Below are 17,370 nucleotides of genomic sequence, written 5' to 3'. Positions count from 1 at the left end.
CCAATATCCTATTTTGGTGTTTTTTCAGAGGGTTGGAACGAATTAATTTGTTTTTAGTTCATTTTGATGGGAAACGTTCATTTGAGATACGAGTAAATCGACATACGAGCTCAGTCCCGGAACGCATTAAGCTCATATCTCGAGGTACCACTATACTCTTTACATCGATGGCTACTCTGCTCAACCGGTTGGCTTTTACAGCGTGCTAACCTTGCGCAGTCATAGAGCTACTGCTTCCTCCTTGTGAATGGGAGGCCAGTGATGTGTTGGGAGATAGCTAATGGCAAACCAACTCAAGGAACAATAAAAAAATAAAAAATATTGGATTCAGGAATTCATACCTGTCAACTTATATTTTTTTCCCAAATTGTATACGTATTTTTGTTCATTTCAAATTGTTTATGCCGTAACACAACTTTTGTACGGGAAAAAAATTAAAAAGTCTTTTTTTGTAAGGCCGATCTCGTCCTACAAATTTCCGCTCGAATCCGGATCGTCTCGGTCACTGGTAGCAGACGAAAACATCATCGTCGACTGCTAATACTGTCATGCTTTAAGCATGATATGCGCACGCGTGTCACATTATTTCCATTTCCGTATATTTTTAAGTACGTGCTGTATTCTTTCCCAACCCCCCTCCCCTTTCACACCCGCATCGTGCCGTCAGTCACGTCTTCCTTTTCACTAAATAAATAAAGCACGTCAGCAAGCAATGTACCCAGACAGTCAAGCTGTCAGCGTCATACAGCGACATATTAAAGGCACCCCGCCGACTTTGGGGAAGAATTTAGACTTTTAAGTGCGCTCTATGTAAATATGTGCCGCGTTGTTTGTAAGGTTTAACATGAAATTTGGAATGACTTGTACAAACCGGAATTATTATTTTTTTTTGGGGGGGGGGGGTCAAATTGCTGTCAGTTCCGATTTTTATTGAATCAGATAAGTTTAACTGGTCTCATTGTTTTTTTTTTTCACTTACAGGACCTCAACCTCTACTTACAAGACAAAGTTTGCATGGCTGGAAACCACTTGACCTTAGCAGATGTGCTCATATATAATGGAATACACCCACTGATAGTGAGTTACCCTTATTTCTTGCGTGAAGATGACCCCATCTATACGCGAAGCATTCAGACGGAATAGCGACATTGTGTAATTTGGTTGTCAAGGGGCATTCTGCTCCAACTTTTATTGAATTCCAAGTCAAGGTCACAGATTTGCTGTCTAATCCCTGAATGGTCAGGAATGTTGTGTTATGAAGTTCTTAAACTCCCTACATTCAGAAGCAAAAATATGGAGAGTTATATTGAAGTTCATCACTAGTTGGTGCTTAATGCCAAATGAGCCCAATGCCGCTGTTGCCCTACTTGGCGACACAATTGAAAGAGACGCAATATTTATCTTATTAAGTTGTTTTTTTTAAATCCCTTAATGAAGTATTTTTATTTTATTTTATCTCTATTATACAGATAGCCATGGGGGACTTAGTAGAGAAGATAGACCCAAGGAAGGGGTTAGCAGTTCGATTGCTACTCCGACTGCCAAGTGTACTTGGGCTAATGGTTAATGATACATGGTTAATAGGTCCGAAGATCATAAAGTACTTCTATTTATTGTGTTGTGATACAGAATATTTCAATATTATATTTTCTGCTTGTTCATGTAATCCAGGGGTGGGCAAACTATTCCACAAATGGCCGCAGTGGGTGCAGGTTTTCATTCCAACCCATAAAGAGGACACCTTTTCACCAATCTGGTGTCCTACAAGTGCAATCAATGGATTACAGTCAGGTTCTTCTTGTTTTCTGCAGAAATCTAGTTGGTCAAAGTGTCTCTGCTGGATTAATTGGAAGAAAAACCTGCACCCACAGCGGCGGTTGAGGAGCAGTTTGTCCACACCTGATGTAATCAGTACCTCAGGAGTCTAGTGAAATGATTTCAGTCATTCATTTTCCATAACACACCCTCACAAAGGTTGCTGGGGCTTATACAAGAAAACTACATACACAAATAGACAGATACCCGCTCACATTCACACCTGGAGCCATTTTTTTTTAATTGAAGAGGAGATAAATGGCGGTTCCAATACATGCAGCCTAAAACTCTCCCTACTTTTGTACTCTTCATGTCTTTCGTGTGTATTTTTTCAAGTTGTTCATCATCAACATCAAATACAGCCGCATGGATTTATTAAACATCGGTCTCCGGCATGTAACTACGGTTTCTAACGACTTCCATCGCGTGCACAATATGCTGAAAGAGATAGCGAGATTGTCAGCACCGTCAGAATAGGAAGCAAAGGTGTGGTTGTAGATGGGCCGATTAACTAAACTCGGAAAGTTAACTGAGCCTACAACGTTAGCCAGATTAAATGAGCCTACACCGTTAGCTACACCGTTTTCTGAATTAGCCAAATGTACATCGTTCGCTACGTTAGCCTTTCCTACATGTCCTTTAGCTGAGCACACTCGCCCCTTTGCCGGAATTAAACCTCTTCAAAATGAGCCACCAATGGGTGTGTCTCAGAGTGATTTCTCCGGACCAATGCGTCCGTTAGCCGGACTTTCAAAACATCAAGCTGAACCAGCGGTTGGTAAGTACCAGAGTGATTTATACGGACCTAGACGTCTGTTAGCCGAGCTTTAAACTCCTCAAGCCGAACCAGTGGTGGGTATGTCCCAGAATGATTCATGTCTAAGAAACATTGTATTCTAGAAAAAAAGAACTAGTCACCTATACAGCACCCTTAACCAAGCCAAGGTGCTATGGGGCCCACGACAAACCAAAAGGACTGCTCGGTGGTCATTTAAATATCAGAAGCATCTTGCCAAAGTTTTACCAAATTAATCATCTATTAAGTAACTCCAACCTTGATTTTTTATGCTTAACCGAGACCTGGCTAAATGTAAATTCACCAATGGTAGGATTGCAGATACCGGGGTTACAATATCTTCAAAAAGGACTGTGTGGGGAAACCGGGTTCTCTGGTTTTGGAGCCGTTCAGCGCAAAGTTGTTGAGAGTGCACCACTTGCTGAGTCTGAGGACCTCATCTCTGTAGGCCGTCTCATTCTTCCTTGTGATCATCCCCACCACCGTTGTATCGTCCGTAAATTTCACAATGATGTTCTCAGGGTGCGTGGGTCTGCAGTCGTGTTTCAGAGCGAGTAGAGTAGTGGACTCGGTACACAGCCTTGGGGCGAGGCGGTGCTGAGCATTCGGGCAGATGAGAGGTGGTGACCCAGCTTCATGTGTGGGGTGTTGGTCAGAAAGTCCTCAATCCAGGAGCATGTGGAAGGTGGGAGCCCCAAGTTGGCCAATTTGGGGATAAAAATATCCGGTTTGTGGCGCTAAAGGCTGAGCTGTAGTCGATGAAAAGCATTCTGACATAGCTCCCACTTTTCTCAAGGTGGCTCAGTGCAGCGTGGAGGGCGGTGGTAATTGCATCTTCGGTGGATCTGTTCGGCCGATATGCAAATGATGTGGGTCATGGATGAGGGGAAGACAGGCTTTGATGTGTTTCAGTACCAATTTTTCAAAGCACTTAGTGATGATTGGTGTGAGAGCTACTGGGCGGTAGTTGCCCACATTGTTAGCGGGTGACTCCTTGGGTACAGTAATAGCTTGAGAAACGAGCTTAATGCGTTCCGGGACTGAGCTCATATGTCGATTTACTCGTATCTCAAATCAGTTTTTCCCATAGAAATGAACTAAATACAAATGAATTCCTTCCCACATTTTTCATGGTTGTAATTCACCATCTACCAACAGAGTAACAAATAACTAGTGGTTATGGTGTTTAATAATAAAATTAGGCATTATTCAATACAATGGGGAGTTCGCGGATGCACTCGTAATGGAACATAAACTTTAAATTTAACTTAAATTAACTTAGATTCTTCTACACACACTTAAAACAAGTTTTAATCTTGCGTTACACTAAATTTAAATCTTGTGAAATAACCAAGGCAAAGAAGTTAGTGTATTCCACGGCGGCTTTGTTGGCGAACTTCCTGCATCTCCATACGTATTGGCAAGCCAGCTCAGTCACGCATACACTACTCATGTTTTTTCCATTATTCCGTGCTTAATCTCGATTGTCATCAAATGCCTTTTCTCCGCACTACCCTTCATTGCTTTGGATCCATTGTGTTTCCCTTAATTCTGCACTGACTAACGCAAAAGAACACGGAAACAATCCAACACTCCGCCGAGTGCGTGTAGAGATCTTTGCACGAGGTAGATGCGGCGAGAAAGGCAGTGCGCTGAAATTATAAGCAGCCTCTCGCGGTCTGGCCACGTGGCTGTGTCGAATGCTCGTATCTCAAGGTAAGCTTTTGCTCGGAATTTGACACGTATCTCAAATTCTTCGTATGTCGGGGCACTCGTATGTCAAGGTCTTACAGTACTGGGATGATGGTGGCCGATTTCAGACAGGCTGGGATCCGTCCCGTGAAGACTGGTGCTAGTTGTTCAGCACAGGCCTTAAGCACTTTGCCTGGTATTCCATCCGGTCCTGTGGCCTTCCTGCTCGGAGTACACGTCTCACATCCACTACCTCCCCAATCAGTGGGGTGGGGGTTCTTCCCGAGCTATGTGTGGGAAGTTGATGTGGTGTGACTGGGGGGTGGGTTTGTGTTGGAATAATGATTCAAACCTTTTAAATCATTATTAGTAATATTTAATTAAAAAAGGAAAAACATCTTTCAACAAACTCTGCCTACAACTTGCAAGGAAAATGCTATGCGACGCCGTCTTAGTCCACAGTGCATTCTGAATTGCAGTAACTGAATCATTGTATTTAATCGCGACACTCGAAAAACATGGTTATGTAATCAGTACAATAACACCCTCGCTGGTTAGAAAAACAACAGTGTGAGGAATGCTTTCAAGGTAAACAAAGCAAAGCCGTATTTTCAAACAATAATGCGATTATCGCCATCTTCTGCTGGAGTCCCGTCAAAACAGTCCCGTTGTGTTCTGCCGAAAAGCGTGTGTGAAAACAATGTGTCCTCGAGCTGTGGGGCCTTGAGGAGACGATGTGGAGGAAAAGTGTCCATGGTTCCATGAATTGGTTTATAGCCTTATTACTTATTGAAAAATGCTTACAACACATATAGAATATTCCATAATAATTCTAACATTCCCTCCTTTTACTATATGTTTGTTATTCATTTTATGACAAATTCAAAATGAGAGGGATATCACCGTTGGCTGTTTTAATTTTACCCGCTTAGGCTCTACTCGTTCGGCAGGTCTGAAAAGCAGAACACAAGATCATTTTCGTCCAATCCATCCTCGTAATTACCATGCTCCTGGAATTCACTGTTAGTGTCAGCACTTCAGTAGGAGATATAATTCATGCAATTTGGAATTTGTAGGGGCAATCGCAGTGGTTATAAGTTGGCTCATCAAAGATCTTAAGCAGGGAATAATACAACACCCACATAATGTCAAAATCGTAGCAAAAAGGGCTACCACAAATTAGGCCAAATCATTATTAGTGAGGCCACAAATCTGTCAGCGGACATTATTCTACTCCAGGATGCTTTTTCATCTTGCGGTTTAGGGTCTGCAGGCCATCGTTGGCCCTGGTGTGGGACCCAGTGGGGGGCGTGTTGTTGAGTGCAACATTTTCAAACGTTGCATACGCCCCCTGCTCCTTCAAGAAGCATTTCAACCGCTGCACGATCCTGGAACGCCGTCAGACTAGTGGCTGCCAGTTGTTCCTTTATCGCCACAAATCCCTGTTCAGTATAATTTCCAAGTTTTTGGACATTGTAATGCAGGTAATTTATCCAATCAACATTTTTGTTTGGAGTAATTAAAAGAAAAATATACTCCCAACCTGCTGCGATCTGATTAGCCAACTTATACTCATCCTCGTGGATGCCAATCGCATCAATGTATGTCGGATCACCCTCTCTCCATGCGACGCCGTCGCGAGGGGCCCGCCATCATACCTGATTTCTGTGCGGCCAATTGTATCTCCTCTACTGTAGATGGAAAAACAGACACTGGTAATAGCAGTGAGACCAAGGCACAAAGTCCTGCTGTCATTTTGGCAGGAGTCGTATAATTTGTTTTGACCCCACCACCACCATAGGTCAGAACGTGGAATCAGGGGTGCAGTCTGTTTTAGGACGTGGGCACACCACGTCACATTTATCGCTCCCAGTGCCGGACCGTGCCCTGTGAGGACTAAGCAGGTAAAATGATTAAACGCGACATGTGTTGAAAAGTTAGGCTTGTCCTTTGCTGCCGTTGTAACTGGGTAGACATTATTCCATTTCATACATTTTGGGCTTACATCTTTTGTCATTATCTCCTTTACACAATCAGGGGTAATTTGCGCGGGTACTACTCTTAAGAGAGGTCGGCCCCCCCATACATGTTATACAGGTTTGATACAGGTTTGATTTATAATAGCTGCATTTTCCATCAACAATAACCAATTATTTCTTACCGCCTCCCGTTTGGGAACTCCCCGTTGCAGAAATGAATTCTCTGGTCATCTCAGATTTTAATTTTACTATGGCGGATCCGGGTGTTTCCATCTCCGACGACCTTCTTACCCATGGACTTAGGAAAAACGTCAGACAAAGATTCACAAGTTAATTTGTCAGTCTGAATTATGATTTGTAATGCCCCACCGTATGGGTTAATTTTATCGAAGGCCTGATGGTTTTTCGCACACGTGTGTCATCCAAGCTTGCCAATCTAGACCAGTTTCTGCAACAAGGTTTCCCCAATCTGTTTTAGGATTATGTACCACACATATTCCATGTGTATCCTTTGAAATGGATACGTAGCTTTTGTAGCTTGACATAAGGGGGAATCGCCCGTGTTTTTGCCATATATCTGCATATAGATTGAATATATAACCTCCCCCTTTTTTGAGGCATGAAATTTACCATGACTCAAAATGGCAGCCCTCCCAGATAAGTCTTTTGTTTTTGTTTAGTCCCCCAGGTTCCCAAAATTTCCCATTGCAGAAATCAAAAAAATTCATTTGGCGAAATTCTTTTCTTTTTGTTTCTGCCCTACTCTGCCACCGCCGTCCTTGAAAGGCTTATCAGCGATTTCAGAAATATTCCACCTTGATATTAGAATATTGATATGTCTTGGTGGCTAGCCAATTGAAACACAAAAGACAGACACTCATCCACGCTGGCACTCATAATCAAGAAATTTAGAGTGCTCCCCCAATCATCAAGATTGATGCCTGAAGAAACTAGATAATTAATGTATTAGATTCACATGCCACATATCTAAAAATAGAAATTTGTTCAATAACGGAAAAGTTGTGACACACTGAAACACACAGCCCCTTTTTGTATTTTAACCGTTTGTAAAAACTTTATCTCCATGTTCTGGATTATGTTACACCCCCTTTCAATGTTATCGAATTTTGCCCATTCTAGTCAACCCATCTACTTAAAGCATTTCCCCAAGGTTGATATTTTATAATTTGGAGATGTTATTTTTAAAACATAGACATTATTTCATCACTTGTTTCACACCATGGAAGGCCCTACCTGAATTTAGATTTTTTTGTTTGTTTGTAGATATTCCCCTTTATCTAAGCTTGTTATTGCCCATCGTTATCACCGTAACATTCAGTTGTATTAACCCCATAATTGCAATGCAGTAAGTTTTGGCTAAATTCTTAATTTGTATGCCTCTAAAGCAATAGACAGTAATAACGTCCCAATAGTCATCAATATGACCTATAGCAAAGCATACGCCCCCTTCAGGTCAAACAAGGAAAGTCTTTTGTGCACCTAAAGACGCTCCATGTTTCTTCTAGGGAAACTATGCCTATCCTTAACCAATTATCTTATCTACCCCAGCCAGGTTCAATTTACCTAACAATTTGGACGAATGCCATGAAATTTCTCATTTCCGCATTGTTAATTTCATGTCTGATTTCTTTAACAACCAAATAACCCTTAATACCTAAGACTAAATTGCAAATCACCCCATACTATGTTTACTTAAGATAAGAGCCATTTCTTATAGCTCCCTGTTACCACAAGAAAAATCTACAATAATTAAATTAGTGAAATCCACCTTTTACTAGGCATTTCCTAATTACAATTTTCAATGCTTAATAAAGGACCCACAAATTGTAACCAATATGCCATAATATTGTAAAAAATCCATTCATTTTTCTTTAACCAGCCAATCTCCTATATTAAAGTAAAAAGAAGATAATAATAATAGTATTATTCCTAATTCCAAAGCTTTTACCAAATCAATCTTTGCCAAACAGATCTTCTATCACCTCGAAAGACATTTCTGATTAAATCCCAAAAATAAATGCGAAGATAATCGCGGAACTCTGCATCCCTTGCAGACCATGTTTTGTTCTTATTCTGAAATGTTTAAACGGAAGCGCGCCCTTACCCGCTGACTGTGACCTTCACGCTCGCTGCAGAAGCAGCAGCCTTATCTTTTGTTTACAAATTCCAAAGTGCTCTCTTTTCTTTGTGTCCAATGCTTCCCCTCCTGTGCCTCCTGTGAGCAATTATTTTTTAGAGAAGACTAAATTAATAAACTAAATTAATTACTCTCCCGATATCCAACTATATCATCATATCATCATAGTTTGCCAAGACCCCATAATTACAATATGCTGCAAGCACAACTATAACATAGCAAAACCCATTTCTGCCCTCAAGTTTGCTTCAGCACCCCCAAGGCCAATTATTTTAATATTCAGCCGCACCAAAACAGAGCGCTCAAAGCATTATTCGGCAAGTTTAGAGTCTGCCCAAAACGCAGTTTTGGCAACCCCGCTAAACATTTAATTGGCTGTTTTGTATTTCTGTTAACCAAAATATTCCCGCTAGCAGACGGGGACGACACCAGGATAAGCCACAATAAGCCATTTCATTCTTTGAAATAACCATTTTAATTGCCATTCTACAACTTTCAGCATCACACAAAAAAATCCAATTGAATTCATTCCCAAAGAATGTGATCTCTGGTTTAAAATTTGCTCAACATCCTCATGTTCAAAATCCTCATTCAAATCATTTTGAGCAGGCCTGCCTTGTTTTTAGAGACATTTTTGTCCAGGCAATCACGCGATATATGTAATATATATAAGTATAATTTGAATGAGCATGCAACACATTTGAATGAGCATGCAACACATTTTTTAGCTGCTCCTGATAAATGCTGCCCACCGCGTGGTCTTCAGCGAGGCCGCTGTTGGCCATAAAACAAGCCGTCATCCTGATTTGATATTCTGCAAAAGGCTCACCATCCCTCCGCTTAGCTCTGCTGATCACGGTATAATTAACTTTTGTTTTAAACTTCCCCGTAACCCGATCAATCAGTTCATGCACTCAAATTACGCCCGTCATGACACAACGGCCACCATCAGCTTTTGGATTCGAACATCCAAATTTAGTAGGAGCCTGCTCCTTGCCCACATTAGTATCAGCAACTTCGATCATGGGATATTGCTCAATAAACACATCACTCATTGGCGGCGCCCCGGCCTGGGGAGATAGTGTTTTCTCCCCATGTCCCCCACGGGCCCTCCCGACCTGGTCATATTTGTCGGAGGGGGCCCTCCTTTTTAACAACAACAACAACACACTTCTTCCCCACCGGGCTAGCCGTCCTCTTTTCCCACCGTTATCAACTGATTTAACCCATGTATCATAAACCAATAATAGGTATCATTATATCCCTCCTGCTCCATTTAGTTAAGATTTCCCCCATGCTTAGCACGTATTTTATCCTGCAGTATCAATATCTTATGCATATTAAGCTGGCCAGCAAATCCATATTTATTTATCCATAAGTTTAGGTGTTTAACCCTTGTAGCGCTTTGATTTTCAACAAATTTCCAATCTTTACACGGCAGACGCATCTTTGGATCGTCGTCAATAGCCGCTTTTACATTTGCGCTGCCCATTTTTAGAAGGGAGCGCGCTCGCACTTAGTTATCAGTTAGCAAATTCTTTTTCCGCGGAACGACACACGTAACACACGCAACACAAATGTATACCCTAGCCTGATATACTGTCAGAGTTATATTTGTACCTATCCGGACCGCGGTACAGGACACCCCGAACTGCCCCAAGTTTTATAGACTCATGCTCTGTCTCGTTACCTGGCATCGACTAGTATACCCAGGGTTTTAAAATCGCTAATCCCCAGGACGCGAGCCTTACTTCTCAAAATAAGGCCTTCGCGTGTGATGCCCTTCGCGCACTCGGAACCCGTCACAATATGCAGCCATCACACGCGGACTCGGCAGAAATGTCGAAAGATGCTTACCAAGAGGATAGTCGTCAACCGATTAGAAAACAGGCGCTGCTGAGAAATAGTCCGGCCTGGAAAAGGGATTCTCGCCGTGCACGGTCACTCCAGATATTAAACTGCAGCGTCTGGATTCCTTATCGATGTGTTGACCCCGGCTACTCGAAGGACCAAATGTTGGAATAATGATTCAAACCTTTTAAATCATTATTAGTAATATTTAATTAAAAAAGGAAAAACATCTTTCAACAAACTCTGCCTACAACTTGCAAGGAAAATGCTATGCGACGCCGTCTTAGTCCACAGTGCATTCTGAATTGCAGTAACTGAATCATTGTATTTAATCGCGACACTCGAAAAACATGGTTATGTAATCAGTACAATAACACCCTCGCTGGTTAGAAAAACAACAGTGTGAGGAATGCTTTCAAGGTAAACAAAGCAAAGCCGTATTTTCAAACAATAATGCGATTATCGCCATCTTCTGCTGGAGTCCCGTCAAAACAGTCCCGTTGTGTTCTGCCGAAAAGCGTGTGTGAAAACAATGTGTCCTCGAGCTGTGGGGCCTTGAGGAGACGATGTGGAGGAAAAGTGTCCATGGTTCCATGAATTGGTTTATAGCCTTATTACTTATTGAAAAATGCTTACAACACATATAGAATATTCCATAATAATTCTAACAGTTTGGTACTCAAAGCGAGCAAAAAAGTTGTTTAGGTCCACTGCCAGTGCCACATCTGAGTCCGCAGAAGTGGCAGCTCGACCCTTGTATTTGGTGAGGGTCCGTACGCTCTGCCACGCCATTCAAAATCATCCACAATTATTGCAGTTCCCCCTACCAAGCAATAAAAAACTTACAAATGCAATGGGGCACATATTTACTCACATAGGGTGAACTTAAAAATTAAATAAAAAGATTTTGTAGATGTCGCTGTATGACACTGACAGCTTGACTAACTAGGTACATTGCTTGCTGAAGCGCTGTACTTATATAGTGAAAAGGCGGACGTGTGTAAGGGGAATGCGCATTTCATGCTTAAAGCATGACAATATTACCAGTCGACGATGACAATTTCGTCTGCTACCAGTGACCGAGACGATCTGGATTAGAGCCGAAATGGGTAGAACAAGATAGTTTCAGAAAAAAAGATGTGGAACAAAATCCAGTACAAAAGTTGTTCACAATTTGAAATGATTAAAAACTTATAAAATATGGGAAAAATGTATAAGTTGAGAGGTCTGATCTCTCATAGCTCCATTAACCACTATTGTAAACAAATCCATAAACAAGAGTCTCTTCCCTGAACCCTGGAAGTGCTCAGTTATCACACCGGTCCTCAAATCAGGGAACCCCACAATAACCAAAAACTACAGAACAAATAGTATATAGGATTTACAGAAAGTGTGCAGTAATTACTTAAACAAAAGTAGGCGCATAAATATGGCCATCCTTGTTGTTTTATTGATTTGAATACTTTTAGCAATAACTGCTTGTTTAGAACCAAAAGACAATTGTCGCACTATTACAAACAATCTCTTTTGAAAAAATTGTTGTTTAACAAGTAAAAGATTGAGTTTACACACTTAGAGAAGGTGAAGAAATTCAATCACTCGTCTATTAGGATCCGACCGCCGTTTATGGCAACCATAAAAAAATTCAACTCTCTACGTTGCACGGTTTGGACAAACGTAACAAGATAATCTGAACATAGACACACACACACTCACACACCCATAAATCACGCTTTATAAGGATTATAGATTATAGGGAAACAATGTTTATCTTTTCTCTATTTTGAAATAAATGACCGTATCGGCCACATTGTCTTGCGTCATGACGGCACGGCGCCATTGCATCATGACGTCATCGTGTCATGGCGTCATCAACTTACCGTTTCGTGCATGTCGGGTTTTTATGCGCATATGAGCCGTACCCTCAATTCAGTCATGTTTTGTCTGACAAAATTTACTTATCTGCAAGTAAATACGGTATATCAAGTGGAGAAACTATTTTCACTGAGTACAGTTTTTAAAGCATTTACACTTTTTTATATACATTTTATTTAGATATTAATACATTAGTCTTTTCATATGCTTATAACTATATTTATTAAATACACGTCTTGATAATGGTACTTTGTGTTGTACTGTTTGATGTATAGGCAAGGAAACTTGTAGTATGGTAGTAATAATAGTGATCCTACTTCGCCCATTTTTCGATTATCGTGGCCTTGTCTGGTCTACATTTTCCCTTGAAAATCGAGGGATTAGTGTACTCACACTTTGTTCGAACATGCATATCTGACTCATTTAACAATTATTGTTAAGGTCTATTGTCAGGATCTTAGTGTGATACCGACAGCCTCGGCTAATATATACATCCTCTCACAGCTGCTTGCAAAAGCTTTCCTTTGATGTTGAACAGCTTCATTTCGGTTCCCTTTGTTGATAATGAGACGCGTGTCTGAGCTGCCCTCCCGCCAACCTCTGTGCCGATACCCCCCGGGAGGTTCGATGTTTGAACATGGTAGATCGCAGGAGGTTGGCTACTTGAAAGGTAGATCTTGAAGCAAAAAAGTGTAAGCACCCCTGAATTAGAGTGTCTAAGACAGTGGTCACCAAACTACGGCCCGCGGGCCGGATACCTAGGCCCGGCCCTGTCAAAGAGAGAACGGAATAATGGCGAAAAAGTTAGGTAAGAGAAAAATTGATTCAGAATGCAGGGTATTTAACCTGCAGTGGACAAACGATTATTTTTTTGTTCAATGCAAAGAAAAGGCTGTTTGTCTCATCTGTCAAGAGACGGTGGCGGTTTCAAAGAATACAATTTTCGCCGACACTATGAATCCCGTCACAAAGACAAGTACGATAGCTTGCAAGGCCAAATACGAGCAGACAAACTCAAAGCTAAAAAGTGGACTACTATCTCAGTAGAATACATTTGTACGCCAAGCTCAGCTGAACCAGGCATCCGTTCGGGCCAGCTTTCGGGTTGCTAAACTGATAGCAAGCAGCGGTAAGCCTTTCCCTGACGGAGAGTTTGTTAAGAAATGTATGGATGCTGTCGCGGAGGAGGTGTGTCCCGAGAAGAAAGATGCATTTAATGCTGTAAGTCTGTCGGCGAGTACAATCACCAGACGCGTTGAAGAAATCAGGAGTAATGTTAATGCCCAGCTGCAGCAGAAAACGAAATAATTTGACTATTTTTCATTAGCACTGGATGAAAGCACGGACGTGCAAGACACAGCGCAACTGCTCATTTTTATTCGTGGAGTTAGCGCAAACTTTGAGAGAGAGTTATTTAGGTATTATTTATTTCATAAATAGTGTTATTTATTTCCTGTTTTACTGTGAAGAACTCAGAGAGGGTTATTTAGTTATTATTTATTTCATTAATAGTGTTATTATTTGTTTCCTGACTTTTTTTCTGTAAAGAACCTGGAAAGGGTTATTTGGTTGTGTGGCTTTCTGGAAAACAATAATTTTTTTAAGCTCCCCTACGATCGTCACCCTTTTTTTGTTACAAACTGACACCGGCCCCCCATCAGAGAAGGGAAGTTATGTGGCCCTCACAGGAAAAAGTTTGGGGACCCCTGGTCTAAGACAATGAACTCACCAGGAATAATTGCAGTTAGTGGATATTTTTTTTCCTTTCTTTTACATCAAAACTGGATTATGCCATGTGAACAGCAAGTATGATCTAATTATATAAAGTTAGCCTACATTTACTGGGAAGTGTTCAGAACATTAGCGATGATTTTATTGGTGACTTAGTCAGCCTTTAGAGAAAAAAAATCATGTTCAACTTGTCTAATAATTTCCTTTTTTATCTGAGTGGCGATGCTTGTGTGTTTTAGTTTTCGTGATCGGACGTTTCGTCGAAAGACGTTTGGTCCCCGGACGTTTGGTAGAACGGACGTTTGGTCGCATGCAATTGATAGATTTTAACATTGGGTGAATAGGGATTTAATGAATATTATTTAACATTGAATGAATAGGGTTAGGGTTAAACAAATGAAAGTCTTGTGACTCAAACCTCGAGACTCGCGAACCCAGCGACCATACGTCCGTTCTACCAAACGTCCGGTCGACCAAACGTCCGGTCGACCAAACGTCCGGTCGACCAAACGTCCGGGGACCAAACGTCTTTCGACGAAACGTCCGAGTACCTTTAGTTTTACTATAACTTGTATTAGTTAGTTATGGAACTATTGGGGACCAAAAATGATGTGCCAAATGTTTGTGTTCCTTTCTTAACCAGGTGGACTTAACCTTCCAGGAGAAGGAGCAGTACAATAACGTGACACGATGGTTCGATCACATCCAGCATTGTGTCGGCATTAGACACCACCTCCCCCCAGTAGTTGTGCTCAAGAACCGGATCTACACTAGTAAACATCACTGACTGATTATGCCAAGTCTTAGTTCCTCATATGAAATTATTTTGAATGCGCACAAGTCACATCATCAGGATTCCTGCTGAACCTTGGTTGTTTTAAACAAGTATTTCAACCGAGAAAGATATAATTAAAAAGATACTTTCACAAATCCAAATAATAAACTCGGTCAACTCCTACTTGTCTTCTTAGAGTTTGTTGTGCAATAGAATGGTGAACTTCTCTCTCTTCAACCTTTCTATAATACGATTGGTTTACACATAAAGAAAAACATTTTTGTTTCATTTCCAATGTTCTTGTTGCCAGTTTTGGGTGCGATGGTGTTGTAAAGGCAAGCTATTTACATTGACTTTTAACTTATTTTTAAAAAAAAATGACAAATGGACAAGGGAAAGTATTTTTCATGCATTAGTGTATATTCGTTGTGCTCCCAATATATGCATTTCACTTAGTAAGACTACTTTTCTACCCCTTGTCACTAGTTGTTTTGAGAGTGACGAACATATACCATATCGTCATCATTGCACTATTAAGATTGCACTGCTAAAAATGACAATAGACAAACATGCTAACATTTGCCATTGACAATTTGTAGCTTGCCTTATTCTGTAGAAATACAGCAGACTCATCCAGTTTCATTATTGTTTGTTAGCGATAATTTTTCAAAATCATATGCTGTGTTTTTACGCAGTTAGAGTATTGCTGTGAAGTGAAAAACATTCAGTTCAAATAAACATGAGAAGAGAGTATTTGGATTCAGTCGGTTCCCTGTTCGTTTTGATTTGTGTACACTGGAATGCTTCATTTAAAATTTTAATGTAAATCACAGATATTTCGCAAGACTCTTGAGTATGATCACTTCACTGCCGTCTTAACTACTTCCTCAGTCCCAGTTACGTGGGCAGCGGCAGTAAGCAGTCGAGCATCAGCCCCAGAGTCAAAAGATCACAACAAGGTTCCGCTCAAGTCCCAATAAGCCGGACTGTTTATGCTGCAGGCCAGGCAGAGGGCAGCACGCTCACCAGCTGCCACACACAGCCAAGCAGCCAAGGCCCGAACCCGAGCCCCCTTGGGCGACAGTCAGCCACTGTGTGTCACTTCAGCCCTCATGCTCCCACAGGGGGCTCAAGAGAGAGAAGAATGAAGAGGAAGACAGGGGCCCTTGGAGAGAGAAGAAAAGAGCACCCAAAGGCTACGGGTTCTTTTAAAGATGTGAACAATGGTAATGGTGCCTCCAGAAGTTGTTCAGCAGGTTCACTATTGTAACCATTAATAATTGTGAAGGTGAAAGCTACCATCTGCTAAAGCGGTGCATTTGTGTTTATTTGCAGGTGCACTGTATTTTGTGAAAGGACGTTTAAATATTAAATGTATGCTCTCATGATGCCTGCGATGACACCACCACCACATATGAAACGTAATAAGTATTATTACTCATAATAACCGTAATAAGCTCATGGCCCGCAAAATCAGGCAATATATTTCAGTGTGTCTGTGTGTATTATTTTTACCCCAATTTGTTTTACATAAATCAACCAAGAAGACAAGTGGATTTAAAGAAAAAAGTGTTAGTTTGTAGTGTTGGAAGGCATCAAAACCCCTTTGTCTTCTTGTTTGTGTTAACATTTCCCTGCTGCAAAAGTTCCACCTGGACTTATTTTCTAAAATATGTGTTTCTGATGATGCCATGATTCCTTGTTTCTCGATAGGTAAGAAAACTATGCGGAACAGAAAACGTATTTGTATTGTGTATTTAAAAATAATTAAAAGTTTAGGTAGAAAATAAATCTTACCTGGACATACAGAATACTAATGAATAAAAATAACATTCTTGCAGATTTACCATCTTAAATTTTATATGTACTAGTATGCATTGTTCAGGTAGAATACTGTAGGAAACAATAGGTATAAATCATATATACTGAAAAACTAGTTTAATGCAGTGCAAATGACCGCGTATAGAAAATGTAGAGGGCTTTGTCACACAAGCTATATTGAAAGTTCAAAATACAAACTACTTATTACGTTTCAAAGAAATCCCACTTTAGCTTGTGTGTCTTGTTCAGTTCATAAAAATGTGAAAATCCACGCTGAAACTCTCAAGCGGAAGCAATTCCCGTCTTCCGCAAATGACCATGTGTATAGAAAAGTGAAATTATCTCTCTTCAACCCCACGCCAATGAGCAATTCCCCTGTCTTCCGCTTGCTACTAGGACTCGGCACATTTTGAAAGTTAAGAAAAATGTTAAAATCCACGCTGAAACTCGTAACCAGAACCGGAAGCAATTCCCGTCTTCCGCAAATGACCATGTGTATAGAAAAGTGAAATTATCTCTCTTCAACCCCACGCCAATGAGCAATTCCCCTGTCTTCCGCTTGCTACTAGGACTCGGCACATTTTGAAAGTTAAGAAAAATGTTAAAATCCACGCTGAAACTCGTAACCAGAAGCCACTCTTGCTACTAGAACTCAGCACTGAAGAATTTGTTTTGTTTTTTTTAATAGGGGTGATCCTACTTCGCGGATTTTCACTTTTCGCGGGGGGGTCCGACCCCCCTATCAACCGCGATAATCGAGGTATTACTGTAATGACATGACTTCATTGTTCACCTAATCTGAACTCCATACAGAACTCGTGGTCCCTCATCAAATGTGAGATGTACAAGGAGGGAAAACAGTAAACCTCTGGGAGGC

General features: G+C 41.0%; 1 protein-coding gene across 1 annotated transcript in view; it reads left to right on the top strand.

Annotated features, from left to right (window-relative positions):
- Positions 1–15,425, top strand: part of eef1e1 (eukaryotic translation elongation factor 1 epsilon 1) — a 34,562-nt gene extending 19,137 nt beyond the window's left edge. Inside the window, exons 3-4 of the mRNA XM_077624768.1 lie at positions 982–1,077; positions 14,541–15,425. Of these exons, the coding sequence (XP_077480894.1) occupies positions 982–1,077; positions 14,541–14,684 (240 nt within the window). The 3' untranslated portion in view covers positions 14,685–15,425. The remainder of the gene's footprint in view (positions 1–981; positions 1,078–14,540) is intronic.
- The last annotated feature ends 1,945 nt before the right edge of the window (positions 15,426–17,370 follow it).

The sequence above is a fragment of the Stigmatopora argus genome, chromosome 17 (assembly GCF_051989625.1).
Source record: "Stigmatopora argus isolate UIUO_Sarg chromosome 17, RoL_Sarg_1.0, whole genome shotgun sequence".
NCBI classification, from domain to species: domain Eukaryota; kingdom Metazoa; phylum Chordata; class Actinopteri; order Syngnathiformes; family Syngnathidae; genus Stigmatopora; species Stigmatopora argus.
Note: the sequence above shows the minus strand (reverse complement) of the source record. Positions and strands in the feature narration are given on the sequence as shown.